A 17,776-nucleotide genomic window follows, 5' to 3' on the forward strand; every position below is an offset into this window, starting at 1 on the left:
ATCTGCACTGGACACACACCTGGAACCTGCCTCCACGCAAACCTGTAGGAAAGTGGTTGTTGAACTGAGGATTTCACAGTCAAGGGCTGAGAAGCAAGAGTTCAGATTTTAAATATGAAGTTTTATCTTTCTTCTCGTGCCTTAAAATAGAGGGAAAAAATATATTTATGCAACCATGTGGGCTTTGCATCCGGATATCTATCCTTAGGGAATACTTCATCCAGAAAGAGTTCCTGCATCTAGATATCTATCCCTGAGAAATGCCTCATCCACACAGAGATCCTGGGCTATAATTGAGCATTGTTTGAAAGCTGGCAAGAAGTCAGGAGTGCGATGACTTTAGAGTGATGTTTGAGGTCACGGACTGTAATTCATGTGCTATCTCTGAGGGAAATTTATTGGGTACTGAAAACATTAACATTGACAGTAACTTGCAGAAGAGAGAGATGCTTGCAGCATGGAAAAATTCTTGGAAGTGAGCTGTTCTACCCACCCTCAATCTCGGAAAGATGGGATAAGTCTTGTGCTTGAAGCAAATGCATCCCTAAAGTCTGCAGTCTGGAAAACCAGGATTTTTTAACCAGTCTGAATATTGTAAATGAGATGGGAATCGGTGGTTTAGGAATAAGAATTGAGTTTTAATGTTGACTCTCTGTGCCCTGTGTGCTATTATGTCCTTATGTGGTGGTGAGAAAAGATAAACATGAGTTGACTGTGGCTGATCTTTATGCTGATCATTTAACACAATTCCCAAGGGCTGAAGGACCAGTAAAAACTTGAAAGCAGACGCTGTAATGAGAAAAATGACTGCTTGAGGCTCTCATCTGCTGCAGTGCATTTATTTCTTGTGCAGTAAACAGCATTTGTCAAATGAACCTTGTGTGTGGTCATGCCTTGTTCGTTCTTGCTTAAAAATGAGCCACCGAGCACGTGAGTTAGGCCTGGCCCAGGTCCTGGGTTATCCTGATGGCTGTGGAGGTGATGGGATCTGGACCAGACCTTCCATGACTGGTGTGATATCACTGGTGTGATAAACTCAGCAGCAGCTGAAAGTCTTGGTGAGTTTTTGCCCCAAAACCTTGGTGGGATTTTCCATGTCTGGATCTCTGGCATTTTAGTTTGGAAAGTAAAGAAAACAACAAACTAGGGTGACTGGGGGGCTTCCTCTGGCATTTTTGGAAACTCTATGTGCAGAGCCCGGCTCCCCACAGCTATTCCCAGCTCCATGCGCAGAGCCCGGCTCCCCACAGCCATTCCCAGCTCCATGCCCAGGATCCAGCTCCCACAGCCATTCCCAGCTCCGTGCCCAGCACCCATCTCCCACAGCCGTTCCCAGCTCCGTGCCCAGCACCCATCTCCCACAGCCGTTCCCAGCTCCGTGCCCAGGATCCATCTCCCACAGCCATTCCCAGCTCCGTGCCCAGCACCCATCTCCCACAGCCATTCCCAGCTCCGTGCCCAGGATCCAGCTCCCACAGCCATTCCCAGCTCTGTGCCCAGGATCCATCTCCCACAGCCATTCCCAGCTCCGTGCCCAGGATCCATCTCCCACAGCCATTCCCAGCTCTGTGCCCAGGATCCATCTCCCACAGCCGTTCCCAACTCCGTGCCCAGGATCCATCTCCCACAGCCGTTCCCAGCTCCGTGCCCAGGATCCATCTCCCACAGCCATTCCCAGCTCCGTGCCCAGCACCCATCTCCCACAGCCATTCCCAGCTCCGTGCCCAGGATCCAGCTCCCACAGCCATTCCCAGCTCTGTGCCCAGGATCCATCTCCCACAGCCATTCCCAGCTCCGTGCCCAGGATCCATCTCCCACAGCCATTCCCAGCTCTGTGCCCAGGATCCATCTCCCACAGCCGTTCCCAGCTCCGTGCCCAGGATCCATCTCCCACAGCCGTTCCCAGCTCCGTGCCCAGGATCCATCTCCCACAGCCATTCCCAGCTCTGTGCCCAGGATCCATCTCCCACAGCCATTCCCAGCTCCGTGCCCAGGATCCATCTCCCACAGCCATTCCCAGCTCCATGCCCAGGATCCATCTCCCACAGCCATTCCCAGCTCCGTGCCCAGGATCCATCTCCCACAGCCATTCCCAGCTCTGTGCCCAGGATCCATCTCCCACAGCCATTCCCAGCTCTGTGCCCAGCACCCATCTCCCACAGCCATTCCCAGCTCCGTGCCCAGGATCCAGCTCTCCACAGCCGTTCCCAGCTCCGTGCCCAGCACCCATCTCCCACAGCCATTCCCAGCTCCGTGCCCAGGATCCATCTCCCACAGCCATTCCCAGCTCCGTGCCCAGGATCCAGCTCCCACTGCCGTTCCCAGCTCCGTGCCCAGGATCCATCTCCCACAGCCGTTCCCAGCTCCGTGCCCAGCACCCATCTCCCACAGCCGTTCCCAGCTCTGTGCCCAGGATCCATCTCCCACAGCCATTCCCAGCTCCGTGCCCAGGATCCATCTCCCACAGCCATTCCCAGCTCTGTGCCCAGGATCCATCTCCCACAGCCATTCCCAGCTCTGTGCCCAGCACCCATCTCCCACAGCCATTCCCAGCTCCGTGCCCAGGATCCAGCTCTCCACAGCCGTTCCCAGCTCCGTGCCCAGCACCCATCTCCCACAGCCATTCCCAGCTCCGTGCCCAGGATCCATCTCCCACAGCCATTCCCAGCTCCGTGCCCAGCACCCATCTCCCACAGCCATTCCCAGCTCTGTGCCCAGGATCCATCTCCCACAGCCATTCCCAGCTCTGTGCCCAGCACCCATCTCCCACAGCCGTTCCCAGCTCCGTGCCCAGGATCCATCTCCCACAGCCATTCCCAGCTCCGTGCCCAGGATCCAGCTCCCACAGCCATTCCCAGCTCCGTGCCCAGCACCCATCTCCCACAGCCGTTCCCAGCTCCGTGCCCAGGATCCATCTCCCACAGCCATTCCCAGCTCCGTGCCCAGGATCCAGCTCCCACAGCCATTCCCAGCTCCGTGCCCAGGATCCAGCTCCCACAGCCGTTCCCAGCTCCATGCCCAGGATCCATCTCCCACAGCCGTTCCCAGCTCCGTGCCCAGGATCCATCTCCCACAGCCATTCCCAGCTCCGTGCCCAGGATCCAGCTCCCACAGCCATTCCCAGCTCTGTGCCCAGCACCCATCTCCCACAGCCGTTCCCAGCTCCGTGCCCAGCACCCATCTCCCACAGCCGTTCCCAGCTCCGTGCCCAGGATCCATCTCCCACAGCCATTCCCAGCTCCGTGCCCAGGATCCATCTCCCACAGCCATTCCCAGCTCTGTGCCCAGGATCCATCTCCCACAGCCATTCCCAGCTCCGTGCCCAGCACCCATCTCCCACAGCCGTTCCCAGCTCTGTGCCCAGGATCCATCTCCCACAGCCGTTCCCAGCTCCATGCCCAGGATCCATCTCCCACAGCCATTCCCAGCTCCATGCCCAGGATCCATCTCCCACAGCCATTCCCGGCTCTGTGCCCAGGATCCATCTCCCACAGCCGTTCCCAGCTCCGTGCCCAGGATCCATCTCCCACAGCCATTCCCAGCTCCATGCCCAGGATCCATCTCCCACAGCCATTCCCAGCTCTGTGCCCAGGATCCATCTCCCACAGCCATTCCCAGCTCCGTGCCCAGGATCCATCTCCCACAGCCATTTCCAGCTCTGTGCCCAGAACCCAGCGCAGCAGTGGCTCTGCTGAAGCTGCTGAGCTGGTGGTTTGGTTTCTGGGCTGTGAGGGACACCAGTGTCCCTGTGCTGGCTCAGCTGCCACCAAGGACACGCTCTTAGAGCATTTCCTTCTGGTCACGTACTGAGATACTTTCCCCACGCCGAGTTCCTTTAATTCTGCTCTTGCAGGAAGGGGAGGAGTGAAAGCCCTTTTTGGGGAGCTGCAGGGTGGGAGTGAGGCCGGGGTCGTTCCGTGTCACACCAGCTCAGGGAGCTGCCTGTGCCCTGCAGAGCTGAGGGATGGTGGAGCAGGTGAAGCCCCAAAGCAGTGCCTCCTGGAGCTGCTTGGATGCCCATGTTTGCAGGGCCGATATCCTTATCAGCCAGGGCCACCCCGGCCTCTCCAGAGGTGCAGAGGAGATAGCACGATGTGGTGGGAGGAGTGGGAGTGCTTGCTGGTAATTTTTTTAACATTAGTGTCATGGTTTAGCATAGTTTGGGTTTTTAGTTAAAGAGGGCTCCATCAGCCACGGAAGTGATTCTTTGCAAAGAGGTGCTTACAGCTTCCTCTAGACCCGACAGAACCTATCAACTGGCTAGTTTGAATATTGGCAACTTTTTAAAGCCACTTAAGAAGCTTGACACGCCTCTGTGGTTCACATTTAAGAACGACCAGAGGCCGGGAAAGCTCTTTTGTCTTTCGGCTTTTGGACAGCTAACTGGGGGCCCGCGGTGCGGCCCAGCAGGGCCGGGCTGGGCTCTGCTTGGTGCAGCCTGGCCGGGTCGGCTGTGGTGCGGCTTGGCTGAGATCTCAGCTGCTTCTGCTCGCTGGACACCGGCACAGCCCCTCAGTGCAGGCCGGGCCGGCCGGGAGACAGCCACCCTGGAGCCCCCGCAGCCCTGCTCCGTGCAGGCAGCCCCTGCAGCCCTGCTCCGTGCAGGCAGCCCCCGCAGCCCTGCTCCCTGCAGGCAGCCCCTGCAGCCCTGCTCCCTGCAGGCAGCCCCTGCAGCCCTGCTCCCTGCAGGCAGCCCCCGCAGCCCTGCTCCATGCAGGCAGCCCCCCCAGCCCTGCTCCGTGCAGGCACCCCCTGCAGCCCTGCTCCCTGCAGGCAGCCCCCGCAGCCCTGCTCCCTGCAGGCAGCCCCCGCAGCCCTGCTCCCTGCAGGCACCCCCCGCAGCCCTGCTCCCTGCAGGCAGCCCCCACAGCCCTGCTCCGTGCAGGCAGCCCCCGCAGCCCTGCTCCCTGCAGGCAGCCCCCACAGCCCTGCTCCCTGCAGGCACCCCCCGCAGCCCTGCTCCCTGCAGGCAGCCCCCACAGCCCTGCTCCGTGCAGGCAGCCCCCGCAGCCCTGCTCCCTGCAGGCAGCCCCCACAGCCCTGCTCCCTGCAGGCGGCCCCCACAGCCCTGCTCCCTGCAGGCGGCCCCCGCAGCCCTGCTCCCTGCAGGCACCCCCCGCAGCCCTGCTCCCTGCAGGCACCCCCCGCAGCCCTGCTCCGTGCAGGCAGCCCCCGCAGCCCTGCTCCCTGCAGGCAGCCCCCGCAGCCCTGCTCCGTGCAGGCAGCCCCCACAGCCCTGCTCCCTGCAGGCAGCCCCCACGTCCCTGCTCCCTGCAGGCAGCCCCCACGTCCCTGCTCCATGCAGGCAGCTCCCACGTCCCTGCTCCCTGCAGGCGGCCCCCACAGCCCTGCTCCGTGCAGGCAGCCCCCGCAGCCCTGCTCCCTGCAGGCGGCCCCCACAGCCCTGCTCCCTGCAGGCGGCCCCCACAGCCCTGCTCCATGCAGGCAGCCCCTGCAGCCCTGCTCCCTGCGGGCCAGCCCCCACAGCCCTGCTCCCTGCAGGCAGCCCCCACAGCCCTGCTCCCTGCAGGCAGCCCCTGCAGCCCTGCTCCCTGCAGGCAGCCCCCGCAGCCCTGCTCCCTGCAGGCAGCCCCCGCAGCCCTGCTCCATGCAGGCAGCCCCCACAGCCCTGCTCCATGCAGGCAGCCCCCGCAGCCCTGCTCCATGCAGGCAGCCCCCACAGCCCTGCTCCGTGCAGGCAGCCCCCGCAGCCCTGCTCCCTGCAGGCAGCCCCCACAGCCCTGCTCCGTGCAGGCAGCCCCCGCAGCCCTGCTCCCTGCAGGCAGCCCCCACAGCCCTGCTCCATGCAGGCAGCCCCTGCAGCCCTGCTCCGTGCAGGCACCCCCTGCAGCCCTGCTCCGTGCAGGCAGCCCCCACAGCCCTGCTCCCTGCAGGCAGCCCCGCGGCTCGGCCAGGCCCTCCCAGTGCGGCTGCTGAAATAAAATGCTACACCGAAATAAGCTCCGGCCGCCACCCGGCAGAAATTAGGTGACCAACAGCAAAAGGCAAGTTCCAGCTGTAAGGCCTGGGTGAGATGAACTCTCTTAGTGCTGTAAGATTCTCCAAGACAGATGAAGCCTGCAGACATCAATCCTCTCCTGAGTCAGAGGAGAAGGGAAGGTGAAGAACGTGAAGAAAACACCATGAAGACACCAGAGTCAGTGAAGAAGGAAGAGCTGAAACCCCGAGAGAGGAGAAAGAGGAGATGCTTCAAGCTTAAAAGCTGAAATTCTGTTGTAAAGCTCCGGTGGTGATGGACTGTGATACACCAGAGTACCCGTTGTAATTTCATGAAAGCATGGAGGGTGGAGCGTTCAAACTGCAATTGTGAGCAAAAGTATCTGTGCTGAAACAAGCAAATGTTGAAGTAGCTGTGATTTGATGATAAGCTTGAACAGAGAGAGATAAAAGTGATGAGGACCCTTTTTGCTCCCAGGGGAGAAGGGCCTCTGTTCCTGGAGATGAAGATGCTCCCAGAGATGGGTGAAGAGAACCTTTGCTTCTGAACAGCTCATCCTTACAATGGTACCCCATTAGCTCAAGACTGGACCCTCGAAAGCAGCTGTGGGAAAGCCGTAAGTCGGGGGAAGGGACTCTCACGTGCGAGCGGAGAACCAGCCCGGGCAGCCGTCTTGCTGTGACATTGAAGCCACGAGAGAACTTCTTGTGGAGATGTCTCCATAGCATGAGCAAGAGACTCCTCTCCCTAAGTGAACTGAACAAGGTTATTATAGAGGTGGTAAACTGACTGAAAATCTCAGGGGTTGTCTTTTTACGTTGTCAGTGGGAGAAGGGAGAAAGGGGGGGGAGGAGAAGTGTTCTGAAGGTTTGGTCTGACTTTTTTTCCTTTCTTTTAGGTCTGTTAATAAACTTCTTTCTATTCTTTTAAGTCTTGTGCCTGCTTTGCTTTTTCCTAATTCTTATCTCACAGAAGGAAAATAAGTAAGTAATGGGTATTTTGAACCAAACCACTACACTTAATTGGTGTTTCTGCCCGGTTTACGAACTGAACCTGCTACAATTAGTTGGTTTTTTTTTCTCTCCATAAAAACCCCAACACAAAGTCTCTTTGCCAACCGTATCTGCTGATATCTGCACTATGGCTTAGTTTATCTCTTGGCCACTGCTGAGGTTTCCTGGCAGAAGACCTGCACCATGCACACGAGAGAGGCAGAAATGTGGTATAAAAGCCAATCCTGGAGGTGTGCAGCGGGATGGGCTGATTTTAGGGTATCCTTGTGTTTGGGGTGAGAGTCTTGTCAGTGGGAGCACTGCAGAAACAACATTGAGGAATGAGGGGAAGGGAACTGTGCCTTTTGCTGTGATTCTGATTTTGGCAGGGAAAGCTTTTTGAGGTCTGTGTGCATTTGTGCAGGTTTTACGCAGATTTTTTAGGGAATGAGCCCCTGTACTTGACACCCAGCTCAGATATGTTGTAATTGGGAGGCGCTTGCTCTGCTCCTCAGCCACCCAGCAGCTCTACCTCAATTTTATTTAGGAAAAGAGGTGAGGGGTAGCCTGGGTGTTGTTTTCAGAGCCCCTTCAGCTTGGCAGTGTTGGTTTTCCTGCCCACCCGTGCACTTCACCAGCAGGAAGCGTTCTGATGGAACTCTCTCCCATCGGAGATGCTTCTGACCAGGAGGTGCTGGTGTTGGCAAAACGTGCTCCTGGGATGTTGCATGGAACCTTCCTGGCCGGCAGTGCCAGGCCCTACACTGTGGCTTTGAGGGAGTTTGTCTGACAAATTTGCTGCCCTGAGCTCCTCTGGAAGCTTTTTCCCTCTCTGAAGCACAGAGACAAGGGCTGTTTGTAAATGATCTGGAGCAGAAGGCATCTTCCAGGTTTTCCCTTGTCCCTTCACTGGGGTGAGTATTGCAGCCAAATCAGAGTGGAAAAGCACTGGAGAAAGGAGTGGGAATTCCAGATCGCTGTGCTTACTGCTTGCTTACGGAAGAGCTCTATGGCCAAGTCTTCCTTAAATCCATGCTTGGGTGGTGTTGCTGAGGCTCTTTGGTGTTGGGTCGTAGCGTGGGCAGGGGTTTGTCCCAGAAGTCAGCTTGGGAAGCTGCTGGATAAGTGGTGGGGGAATATTCCCGTGATCTGTGGAGGTGGTGAGTACCCAAGCTGCAGAGATCCGTCAGGCTGGTGAGGATTGCAGCCAGGATTGCATCCCTCTGGCTGGTGAGGATTGCAGCCAGGATTGCAGCCAGGATTGCATCCCTCTGGCTGGTGAGGATTGCAGCCAGGATTGCAGGCTTTTCCTTAACCCTAATCATTCCCAATCTGTGCCCATCCTGACTGCAGCCAGTTGCAGATTAGTTGGCCTTTAAATGGAACTAAATCGTATGTTTTTACAGCAATCTCAGCCCAACACTTGCCATGTGCTTGTTTGGGGTTGGTTTGTGCTTCCTTGGGTTTTGGGGAAGGCAAAAAGAGGAAGGAAAGGGATTATCTGAGCTGTTTGTCACATGGAGCTTGTGGTTTGTGAGAGCCCTGCTGAACCAGCTGTGATGTGCTGAACTCACTGGGAAAACACCTCTGGAGCCATGTGCCTGCTTCCCCTTGGATATTTGAGTTCTGGGATTGAGTTGTCATAAACCCGCTTTTTCCTTGAACCTGGGGAGAGTAATAGCCCCAAGAGGGTTGGTTTCAGTGTTCTGTGCCCTGACTTCAGGCCTGTGAGCTCAAATTCAAGTGCTTTTTGGGATTTCTCACGCCTTAAAGGGATGTAGAGATTTCACTGGCTTTAAACCCCCAATAACTGAACAAAGGACATGGGAAATCTCAGTTTATTGGGAAATGTGCCTTGCAGCACTTGTGCAGGTGGGCTCGTTGTATCTAATAGTTCAAGGATTGAGTGTGGGGTGGGGGTGACAGGGAATTCAAGCACCAGATGTGGGCATGGATGCTCTGGAAGCAGGAGCTGAGCCATGAGGGAGCTGTTGTGCTGCGCGGGTGACGCCGGGAGGGGGTGGTGGCACAACAGCCTTTTGTTGCCAATGAGCAATGGGGAATGCAGATCCTGTCCCTGAGCCCTGTGGGAATGCTGTGAAGCATGGGAGAGCTCAACCCAACCCAGATAGCCTTGGCGAGGGCCATTCCCCCTTGTCCCTCTGGGTCCTGGTCCAAAGCCCCTCTCTGTGTGCTTTATGAAGCTGTTGGGTTTGTGCTGTGGGGAAGTGTGTTGGCTCCTGGCTATGCTTGATTGGGTTTTGGGTGTGATCTGCAGCAGTGCAGGAGCTTGGATTTGTGATTCTGTTGAGATCTGACAGCCAAAGAGTATTTCTGAGCTCCAAATACAGTGTGGTGGAGGAGCTCACTGGGGAAGTCCCTCGATGTGTCCATTTGCCAGCACCAGGGATGAACCTGGGATTGGTGTCCAGCTTCATCCCACATGTGTAGTGACAGTGCTGCTGTGAGGTCTCTGTACCTCACAACCAGACACTCAAAGCCCACCCCAAACAATTTCACTCTCTTCCCTGACAGTTTGTGACTTCCCCTTCTCAAACTCGTCAGATGTTTCTTATTTTCTCCTTGAATCCTTCCTGAGGGAGGAGGAGCTGGGAGCATCCCTGTTGGCTCTGCCCCGTGCTGTGTTGGCCATCCAGCTGAAGTGTGGGACCCACAGGAACCTGTCTGATTGTACAGGGGAGGCTGTTGCTGGATCTACACTCAACCCCCAAACTTGGACAGCAAAACTTCCTTGGAAAACAACTTAAATAACTATGTAAGGGAAGGAAAAAACCCCGAGATTGTGCAGCAACAGCAGGAGATTTTTCTGGAAATGCTGTTTAAATTGGGAAATATTCTCTGGGTAAACAGTGCCCAGGGAGCTGAGTGGTGCCCTGCAAATGGTCTGGTGTGGCTGCTGGTGCCTCCTGCCTGTTCCAGAGCTCCCAGCAGGTCCCTGTTGGAGCACTCGGTGCTGCTTTCCCAAGGGAAGGCTGGGTCAGAGGCTGCTCATGAGCCATTCTGGATCCTTCTGAGCCGTGCTGGCTCCTGGATAACGCTGGGGTGAAGTCCCTGGAGTGTGTGGTTGGACACTGGGGGGTTCAGATGCAGCCTCTGAACCCCTCAGTGCCCAGATTTCACTGGTTGTGATGTAACAGCAGAGTGAAAGCCCAGGTTGAAGGAGACACTGTGATAAGGAGGACAAAACCTCCTGAGTCTTTAGGAGTCTCTCCTGCTCACCTTGTGCTTCTCTGAGCCTGTCCTGGGGAGCTGGCTGAGTGTGAGCTCTGCAGTGACCTACATTTACGCCAGGAGCCAGTGACAGGAGGGGAATTCAGCATGTGGACAGGCTGGGAGAGCTGAGGGTGTTCACCTGGAGAGGAGAAGGCTCCAAGGAGAGCTCAGAGCCCCTTGCAGGGCCTAAAGGGGCTCCAGGAAAGCTGGAGAGGGACTGGGGACAAGGGCATGGAAGGACAGGACCCAGGGAATGGCTTCCCAGTGCCAGAGGGCAGGGCTGGATGGGATATCGGGAAGATACTGTGAGGGTGGGCAGGCCCAGAGCAGCTGTGGCTGCCCCTGGATCCCTGGCAGTGTCCCAGGCCAGGTTGGACACTGGGGCTTGGAGCAGCCTGGGACAGTGGGAGGTGTCCCTGCCCATGGCAGGGGTGGCACTGGATGGGCTTTAAGGTCCCTTCCCAACCCAACCCATTCCATAATTCTGTGATGTAGAATCAGGTGTGCTGGTTTCTGAGGCTGATAGCAGAGCAATGGTTTTGAGATAATCAGGGAAATCTGTAGGACGAGAGCGTGAGTGTATTTCGGGATATAACTCAAACTGTATTTGGATTTCCCTGTGGAGGTGCCTTAGAACAGGGGTGATACTGGAAACTGGCCTTGCCAGCTTCGAAGGGAAGCCTCAGCTCGGTGCTTGTGTAGCTCCCTGCCGGGGTTTAGGTGGATAATCCAGTTTGGAGACCTGTCCCTCACCACCCCAAGTGTTGCTGGCACCCTTGGGAAGCCGGGACAGAAGGCTACAAGGTCCCTCCAGGTGTCACACCCGCCCTGCTGAACGGGGGCAGCTGTTGAGCTGCCAGGATTGCAGGAATGCTCCGGTCCCAGGGCTGCTGGGAGCTGCCTGACCTCCTGTGGCTGCTGAGGCTGGAATTCTGCTGTGCCTGGGACGCAGGTTCAGCCTCGGTTCCCTGCTGGGTTCCTCTGCCTGATCCTGTTGGAGCTGTCAGACAAGAAGTTGGGTTTTAGGAGGGACAAGACTACCCAGAATGGTGTGGAGCCTTGCTGGTGGAAAGGAAACTTGAAGAGAAATTCCGTGGTCATCCCTTGTGCTTGTTAAGTGTTGGGAGCAGAGTGTGAGCTGGGGTTGTTCATTTCTTGCTGCGTCCAGTATTAACTTCCAGCAGAGCCACACGGTTATAATTACAAATTCTGTATAAGCAGCATCTTCCCAGCATCCAGAGCTCAATCTCTGGCTGGTGGGATATCACCAAAACCACAGCTGTGGAGCTGGCAGACAAAAACCATTTTATTATCTCCTTTTTTCACCTTCTTCTCTTTGCTCTGTAGATAAACCTGTCCTGTGACCCCTTACAGGGAGATTTGTTGTTTATATCCAGGGAGATTTGGTACAGTTGTTAAAAATCGGGAGCATCTTTCTCCTGCACAGCCCTGGCATGCTGAGCAGCCTCCTGGAGCTCAAGTGTCCCTTCAGAACTGGGAAGCAGGTCTTTAACTTATAATTTGCTGCTCTTTTATGGCACTGCAGCATGTAGCTGCTCTGTCAGGCTGCAGAATCCAAGTCACTGAAATTCAGACTCCAGGAGTTTTAGACTGAAGCCCTTTTAAGGAACTGATACTGTAAATTGTCTTGTCAAGCTCTCTGTGTTTAGATTTGTGGTGTTAAGGAGCTGAAGCAGCTTTTTCAGTTTTAAAAAAAAGGGAGAAATGCTATAAATAATACTTTAAAAAGAAAATCTTTGAAGATTTTTGCAAAATCTGTCATTGTGAGGGGCTGGGATACAAGAGCTGTGCTGGGCTGGTGGGTAGGGTGGGTGATGGTGATGCCAGAATTTTCACCAGTCTGAAATTTCTATGACTGTGTTGAAATAAAAAAGGAGAATGTATATTCAGAGCAGTAACATCTGCTGGCTTGGACAAAATCCATGTGGGAATTGGGACCTGTGCATCCAGAAGAGGTTCAACAGCTGAAATAGGGTCTTGCTGGCATCGTGGTAAAGGATATCCATGGTTTTAGAGTAAGGAATCTCCTCTCTGATGATCTTAGCACATCCATAACAGCCTTGGTCTTGCCACAAGCCTGATTTTGGGGAGAATCCATGACATCTGTCCATGATTCCTGGCCTGCTCTGTCTGGCGCCAGGTGCCCGGGCTGGACAGTGTTGCCTTGGGCTGATCACTCCAGGCTTCCATGGAGCATGTCCTGTTGCTTTGGGGATCTTGCTGCTGGGAGAAGGGATATATTGATGTTGATATGATGATGTTTGCTGTCCCCTGGCTGGGTGGGTGGGTGCTTTAGTCCTCCCTGTGGTATTTTGGGATATTTTTTCTCTTTGGTGTGTCCTGGCCAGGACTCTCTCCAAGGCTGTCATTCCCCCCCAGCCTCCCATGCACAGCTCTAATTCTGGCTTTCCGAGGGCGAATCCCGGCAGTTTTTGCTCCCTCGCAGAGTTAAAAAATCCCGGAGGCTCAGCTGCCTCCACCTCTGTGTGCTCCATGTCCACGTTTAACCTCTCTCAGCCAGGTGCTGTCCATTACTGCGGGAAGGGGAGAACCGGGAAAACTGTTGGGATCACCTTATGCAAGAGCCGAGTGCGAGCGGTGAATAAGCAGATGCAGCTGGCCGGGAGGGCTCTGAAGGGCACCTCTGCTTCTTTGCCTGTGTTTGGACACGGGAGATTGCAGTTGGCTCCAGGCTGGGTCAGGTGCCTGCCTCGTATGTGGGTGCTGATTGATAGGAATTGATTTCCCATGCAGATTGGCATGGGAAGGGAGCTCGGAGAGCAGCATCCCAGTCGCCTTGGGTGGGAGAACGAGGCTGTTGGAACGTCTGCAGTTGATTTAGTGCAGTCACCTTGGAGACCTTTGCTGTGTGGAGAAGAGACGATGATTTTAGCAGCTCTGTCGAGATGGGAAGGGATCCGTCCTGGGAACACAGCATGTGCTGCAGCGTGAAAGGATGACTTGGGAATGAAAATTGGGACTTGATTCCTTTGAGGCCAACTCACCCCCCCCGCAAAAAGTGTAACCACGCTGTGCACTGGGTCTGAACCACCACCCTGTGGTGCTGAGAGACACGAACTGTAAGTCTTTAGGAGGCACCAGGAGGATTTCATGTCCACATGTTGAGCTTGGATGTGGCTCTGGGATAAATCTGTCCCACAAAGCAGTGTCAGGGTTGAGCAGGTGAGAGATGTCCTTGAGATGTTTGGGGGCTTTGGGGATTTGAGTTCATGGTCAGGCAGAGTGGCTTCCTTCTGTGTAACAAGCAACCTCAGGAAACAGGTTGGCAGTGGGTATCCCTGGATTGCTGCCCATTCTTCCCGGGGAGGGACCATATCTCCATCCCATAATGAACTTGATCACCAACACTGAGAGAGCTCTAGGCTGTGCCTGTAAAACCTCTCTCAACACACCAACAGACTCCTGTGCTGTGATGTTCTTAAGGAATTTGAGTCATGGAGGTTGGAAAAGCCCTCTGAGATCACTGAGGTCAACCATTAACCCAGCACTGCTAAGGCCACCACTGACCCCTGTCCCCAAGTGCCACATCAACACATTTTTTTGAACACTTCCAGGATGGGAACTCCAGCACTGCCCTGGGCAGTCTGTTCCAATGCTTGACCACCCTTTCCATGAAGAAATGTCCCCAACATCCACCCTGCCCCTCCCCAGCCCAGCCTGAGGCTGTTCCCTCTCCTCCTGTCCCTGTTCCCTGCGAGCAGAGCCCGACCCCCCCGGCTGCCCCCTCCTGTCAGGGACTTGTGCAGAGCCACAAGGTCCCCCCTGAGCCTCCTTTGCTCCAGGCTGAGCCCCTTTCCCAGCTCCCTCAGCCGCTCCTGGGGCTCCAGCCCCTTCCCAGCTCCGTTCCCTTCCCTGGACACGCTCCAGCCCCTCCAGGTCTCTCTTGTCAGGAGGGTCCCAGAGCTGCCCCAGCACTGGAGGTGCCCCAGCAGTGCCAGCACAGGGGACGGGCCCTGCCCTGCCCCTGCTGCCACCCCAGGGCTGGGACATGGGAGGTCTAAGCACACTTAGACAAAAAACAATGATGGAAGGGAGAGGGTATAAAGAGCCACAAAATGCTGGATTCTGGAGGTGGGGCAGCTGGGAGAAGGGAGAAAAGCAGCATTGGAAATGAGATGAGAGAAGAGAGCCAGTGGTGTGTAGTTGGTAACTTTGCTTTTAGAGCAGCCAGAAGCAGTGGACGCAGTGGGATGTGAATGTGTAAGGAATGATGGGGTGTTGCTCCTCCAAGGGAACAAGCTCCATCTAAACACCTCAGCCTGGCCTTGTTTCTCCGTTTGAGGACCTTGTTCAGCTTTAGTGACTTGGGCGTGAGTACTGCCAGCTCAGGATGTCTCCACAGGTCTGTGCTGTGCAGGAGGGTGCCTGGGAGGTGTTTTGGGGTCAGGTACAGGGGCACTGACACTTGCTTGTCCCTCTGTTCCCGTGCAGGACACAGGCGGAGATGGCCCACACGTGCCGGGGCACCATCAACCTGTCCACGGCCCACATCGACACCGAGGACTCGTGCAACATCGTGCTGTCCAACGGGGGCAGGACCTACCACCTGAAGGCCAACTCGGAGGTGGAGAGGCAGCGCTGGGTCACGGCCCTGGAGCTGGCCAAGGCCAAGGCCATCCGCATGCGGAACAACCAGTCAGGTACGGGGCACCTGATGTGCAGCCAGAGCCTCCCAGTTCCTCCTGGTCAGCCACTCCTCTGTGCCTGTTAAATGGTGCAGAACCCACCCAGATATGGTTTCATGCAGAGCTGGAAGTTGCTGATGGTCTCCCAGGAACACAAAGGGTTGGACTCAGCCCTGCTGCACCCATTGTCATCTCAGCTGCCTGGGCAGCTCTGAGCAGGTCTTTAAAGCCGTGGGAATGGCTGTAAATTGTGGAGAGCCAGTAACAATGGGCTGATGGTGCTGCTTCTGGAGGGCAGGATGATGTGTCTTTCTCCTGAAGACTTCGTGCTGGGAATGCTGCAAACGCCGTGCTCAGAGGCCTGGGAACACCACATGGGTGGTGTTCCATAGCTTGGGGAGGTTTGGTGGATGAATGACACAGATATTTAGTTGAGCTGTTTCTCTCTGTGTGCGTTGCTCCTTCTGCCCCTTTGTTGTGGTGTTTGTTGGAGTAGTTTTGGGACAGCTACACTTTGTAAAGCTGTCAGAGCCCTGTGCCTGCTCCACAGCTCCTCCCCAGAGTGACATTGTTTCTGCTCTGTAATGGGTCAGTGAGAGGCTTGACAAACAGAATGTTTTAGAAATATTTCAGTAATTCTGTGATTCTGTATTTCAATGTTTATAACTCTTCTGGGATTAACATTGGGTTTTCTTCCACAAGCAAGCACAGCTTCAAGCTGCAGTAAACAAACCTCAGAAATGGAAAAGAGAAGGCTCCAGGGAGACCTTAAAGCCCCTTCCAGTGCCTGAAGGAGCTTCAAGAGAGCTGGAGAGGGACTTGGGACAAGGGCCTGGAGGGACAGGACACAGGGAGTGACTTCCTACTGCCAGAGGGCAGGGCTGGATGGGATATTGGGAAGGAATTGTTCCCTGGGAGGGTGGAGAGGCCCTGGCACAGGGTGCCCAGAGCAGCTGTGGCTGCCCCTGGATCCCTGGCAGTGTCCAAGGCCAGGTTGAGTGGGGCTTGGAGGGGATAGAGAGGTTGAACTGGATGATACTTCAAAGTCCCATCCAACCCAAACCACTCTGTGATTCTAAGTGCTGTGAACTCTCTGTTCCTTAAAATTCCATCTCTGGAATATGCACATACTGACAGGGAGCCCAGCTGAAGGCTGACCTCCCTGTCAGTATGTGCATCTGACCTCCAGCTGACCCAGGAGAAGGTGGAAGTTTCTGGGCATGCTTGTTTAGCCAGGCAGGGTGGGACACTGTGCTGGTCCCGGCTGCAGTGAGCTGGCTATGGGGGCTGTCACGTCCTTCAGCTGGGTGGGTGTGTGGGAAAGGATCTCCTGGAAAGGTGGATGTGAGGAGAAGGATCTCCTGGAGAGGGGGGTGTGTGGGAAAGGATCTCCTGGAGAGGAGGGTGTGTGGAGAAGGATCTCCTGGAGAGGAGGGTGTGTGGAGAAGGATCTCCTGGAGAGGGGGTGTGTGGAGAAGGATCTCCTGGAAAGGGGATGTGTGGAGAAGGATCTCCTGGAGAGGGGATGTGTGGAGAAGGATCTCCTGGAGAGAGGGTGTGTGGAGAAGGATCTCCTGGAAAGGGGATGTGTGGAGAAGGATCTCCTGGAGAGGGAGGTGTGTGGAGAAGGATCTCCTGGAAAGGGGATGTGTGGAGAAGGATCTCCTGGAGAGAGGGTGTGTGGAGAAGGATCTCCTGGAAAGGGGATGTGTGGAGAAGGATCTCCTGGAGAGGGGATGTGTGGAGAAGGATCTCCTGGAGAGAGGGTGTGTGGAGAAGGATCTCCTGGAGAGGGAGGTGTGTGGAGAAGGATCTCCTAGAGAGGGGGTGTGTGGAGAAGGATCTCCTGGAAAGGGGATGTGTGGAGAAGGATCTCCTGGAGAGGGGATGTGTGGCTTTACCTTCCCTTTGGGGCCGTGGGGCTGTGGCAGCGCTGGGTCAGTGTGGAGCGGCTGTGGGGGGCTGTCAGCTACGCTGCCTCCCGAGTCAGGCACAGCTCTTTGGGTTTGTGTCTTCCCATAGAAACAGCAAATGCAGAGCCTGGCTGTCCTGAGGCTGCGGCTGTGCCCAGCTCCCGGCCCTGGCTCCGGCAGGCTCCGGGGTGAGGGCAGTGCTGCCGCCGTGGCTGTGCTGACTCAGCTCTGATCCAGGCCATGGAGCTGATGGGAGAGAAGATCCATGCCACACTCCTGCTTTTCCAGGCTTTCCTGATCTGATCAGAGAGGATAAGACCCTGTAATTGGGTGCTGAATCCTTGTGCTGTGGAGGTATAGCTGAGCACATCAGTGAATTATTTTATGCCTTGATGTTCACCTGGCTGATGGTTTGTCCCAATTAGAGATCTTTAAATTATAGTAAAGGGTGGCTGTGTGTAAGGTTTGGCTGTTTGGCTTGAATCAAAATAGAATTCCTCCAGTTGTGCCCCTGTGAGCACTGGGGTGGATGTTTACAAGTAAAGGGGAGAGGTTCTGGATTTGCTGTAGAAGTCCCCAGCCTTTCGAGTATGCTCATGTGTGGAATTGTTTGAGTTGCCTCCTCGTATCCTGAGTGATCCCCAAAACCTGTGTGTTCCCCAGGCTGCTCTGCGGAGCCCAGGTGGGCTCCAGTGGGTGCAAAGGGTGGTGAGCAGCTGGATGGATTTGTGCCCTCAAGGAGCAGCATCCGTGCCTCTGGGAGGCTGGAAGGTGGGAAGAGGGTTACAGGGGGCAGGTGAGGTGGGCAGAGGAGCAGGTTTATGTCTGATGCTGCCTGTCCTTCTGGGAAAGGACACAAGGAGCATTCTTACGGCCATCTCTGCTCATGGACACTGCCTGCTGCCCTGCCTGCTGCAGTGGCCAGGGCCTCCCCACCCTCACTGGCAGGAGTTTCTTCCCAATCTCCCATCCATCCCTGCCCTCTGGCAGTGGGAAGCCATTCCCTGTGTC

General features: G+C 55.7%; 1 protein-coding gene across 4 annotated transcripts in view; it reads left to right on the forward strand.

Moving 5' to 3' along the window:
* OSBP2 (oxysterol binding protein 2) overlaps nt 1-17,776 on the forward strand; it is a 98,401-nt gene that overhangs the window by 15,118 nt on the left and 65,507 nt on the right. For all 4 annotated transcript variants that reach the window (XM_048322593.1, XM_048322594.1, XM_048322595.1 and 1 more), the window contains one exon: nt 14,659-14,867. In XM_048322593.1, coding sequence (XP_048178550.1) covers nt 14,659-14,867 — 209 coding nt within the window. The remainder of the gene's footprint in view (nt 1-14,658; nt 14,868-17,776) is intronic.

The sequence above is a fragment of the Corvus hawaiiensis genome, chromosome 18 (assembly GCF_020740725.1).
Source record: "Corvus hawaiiensis isolate bCorHaw1 chromosome 18, bCorHaw1.pri.cur, whole genome shotgun sequence".
Lineage (NCBI taxonomy): Eukaryota > Metazoa > Chordata > Aves > Passeriformes > Corvidae > Corvus > Corvus hawaiiensis.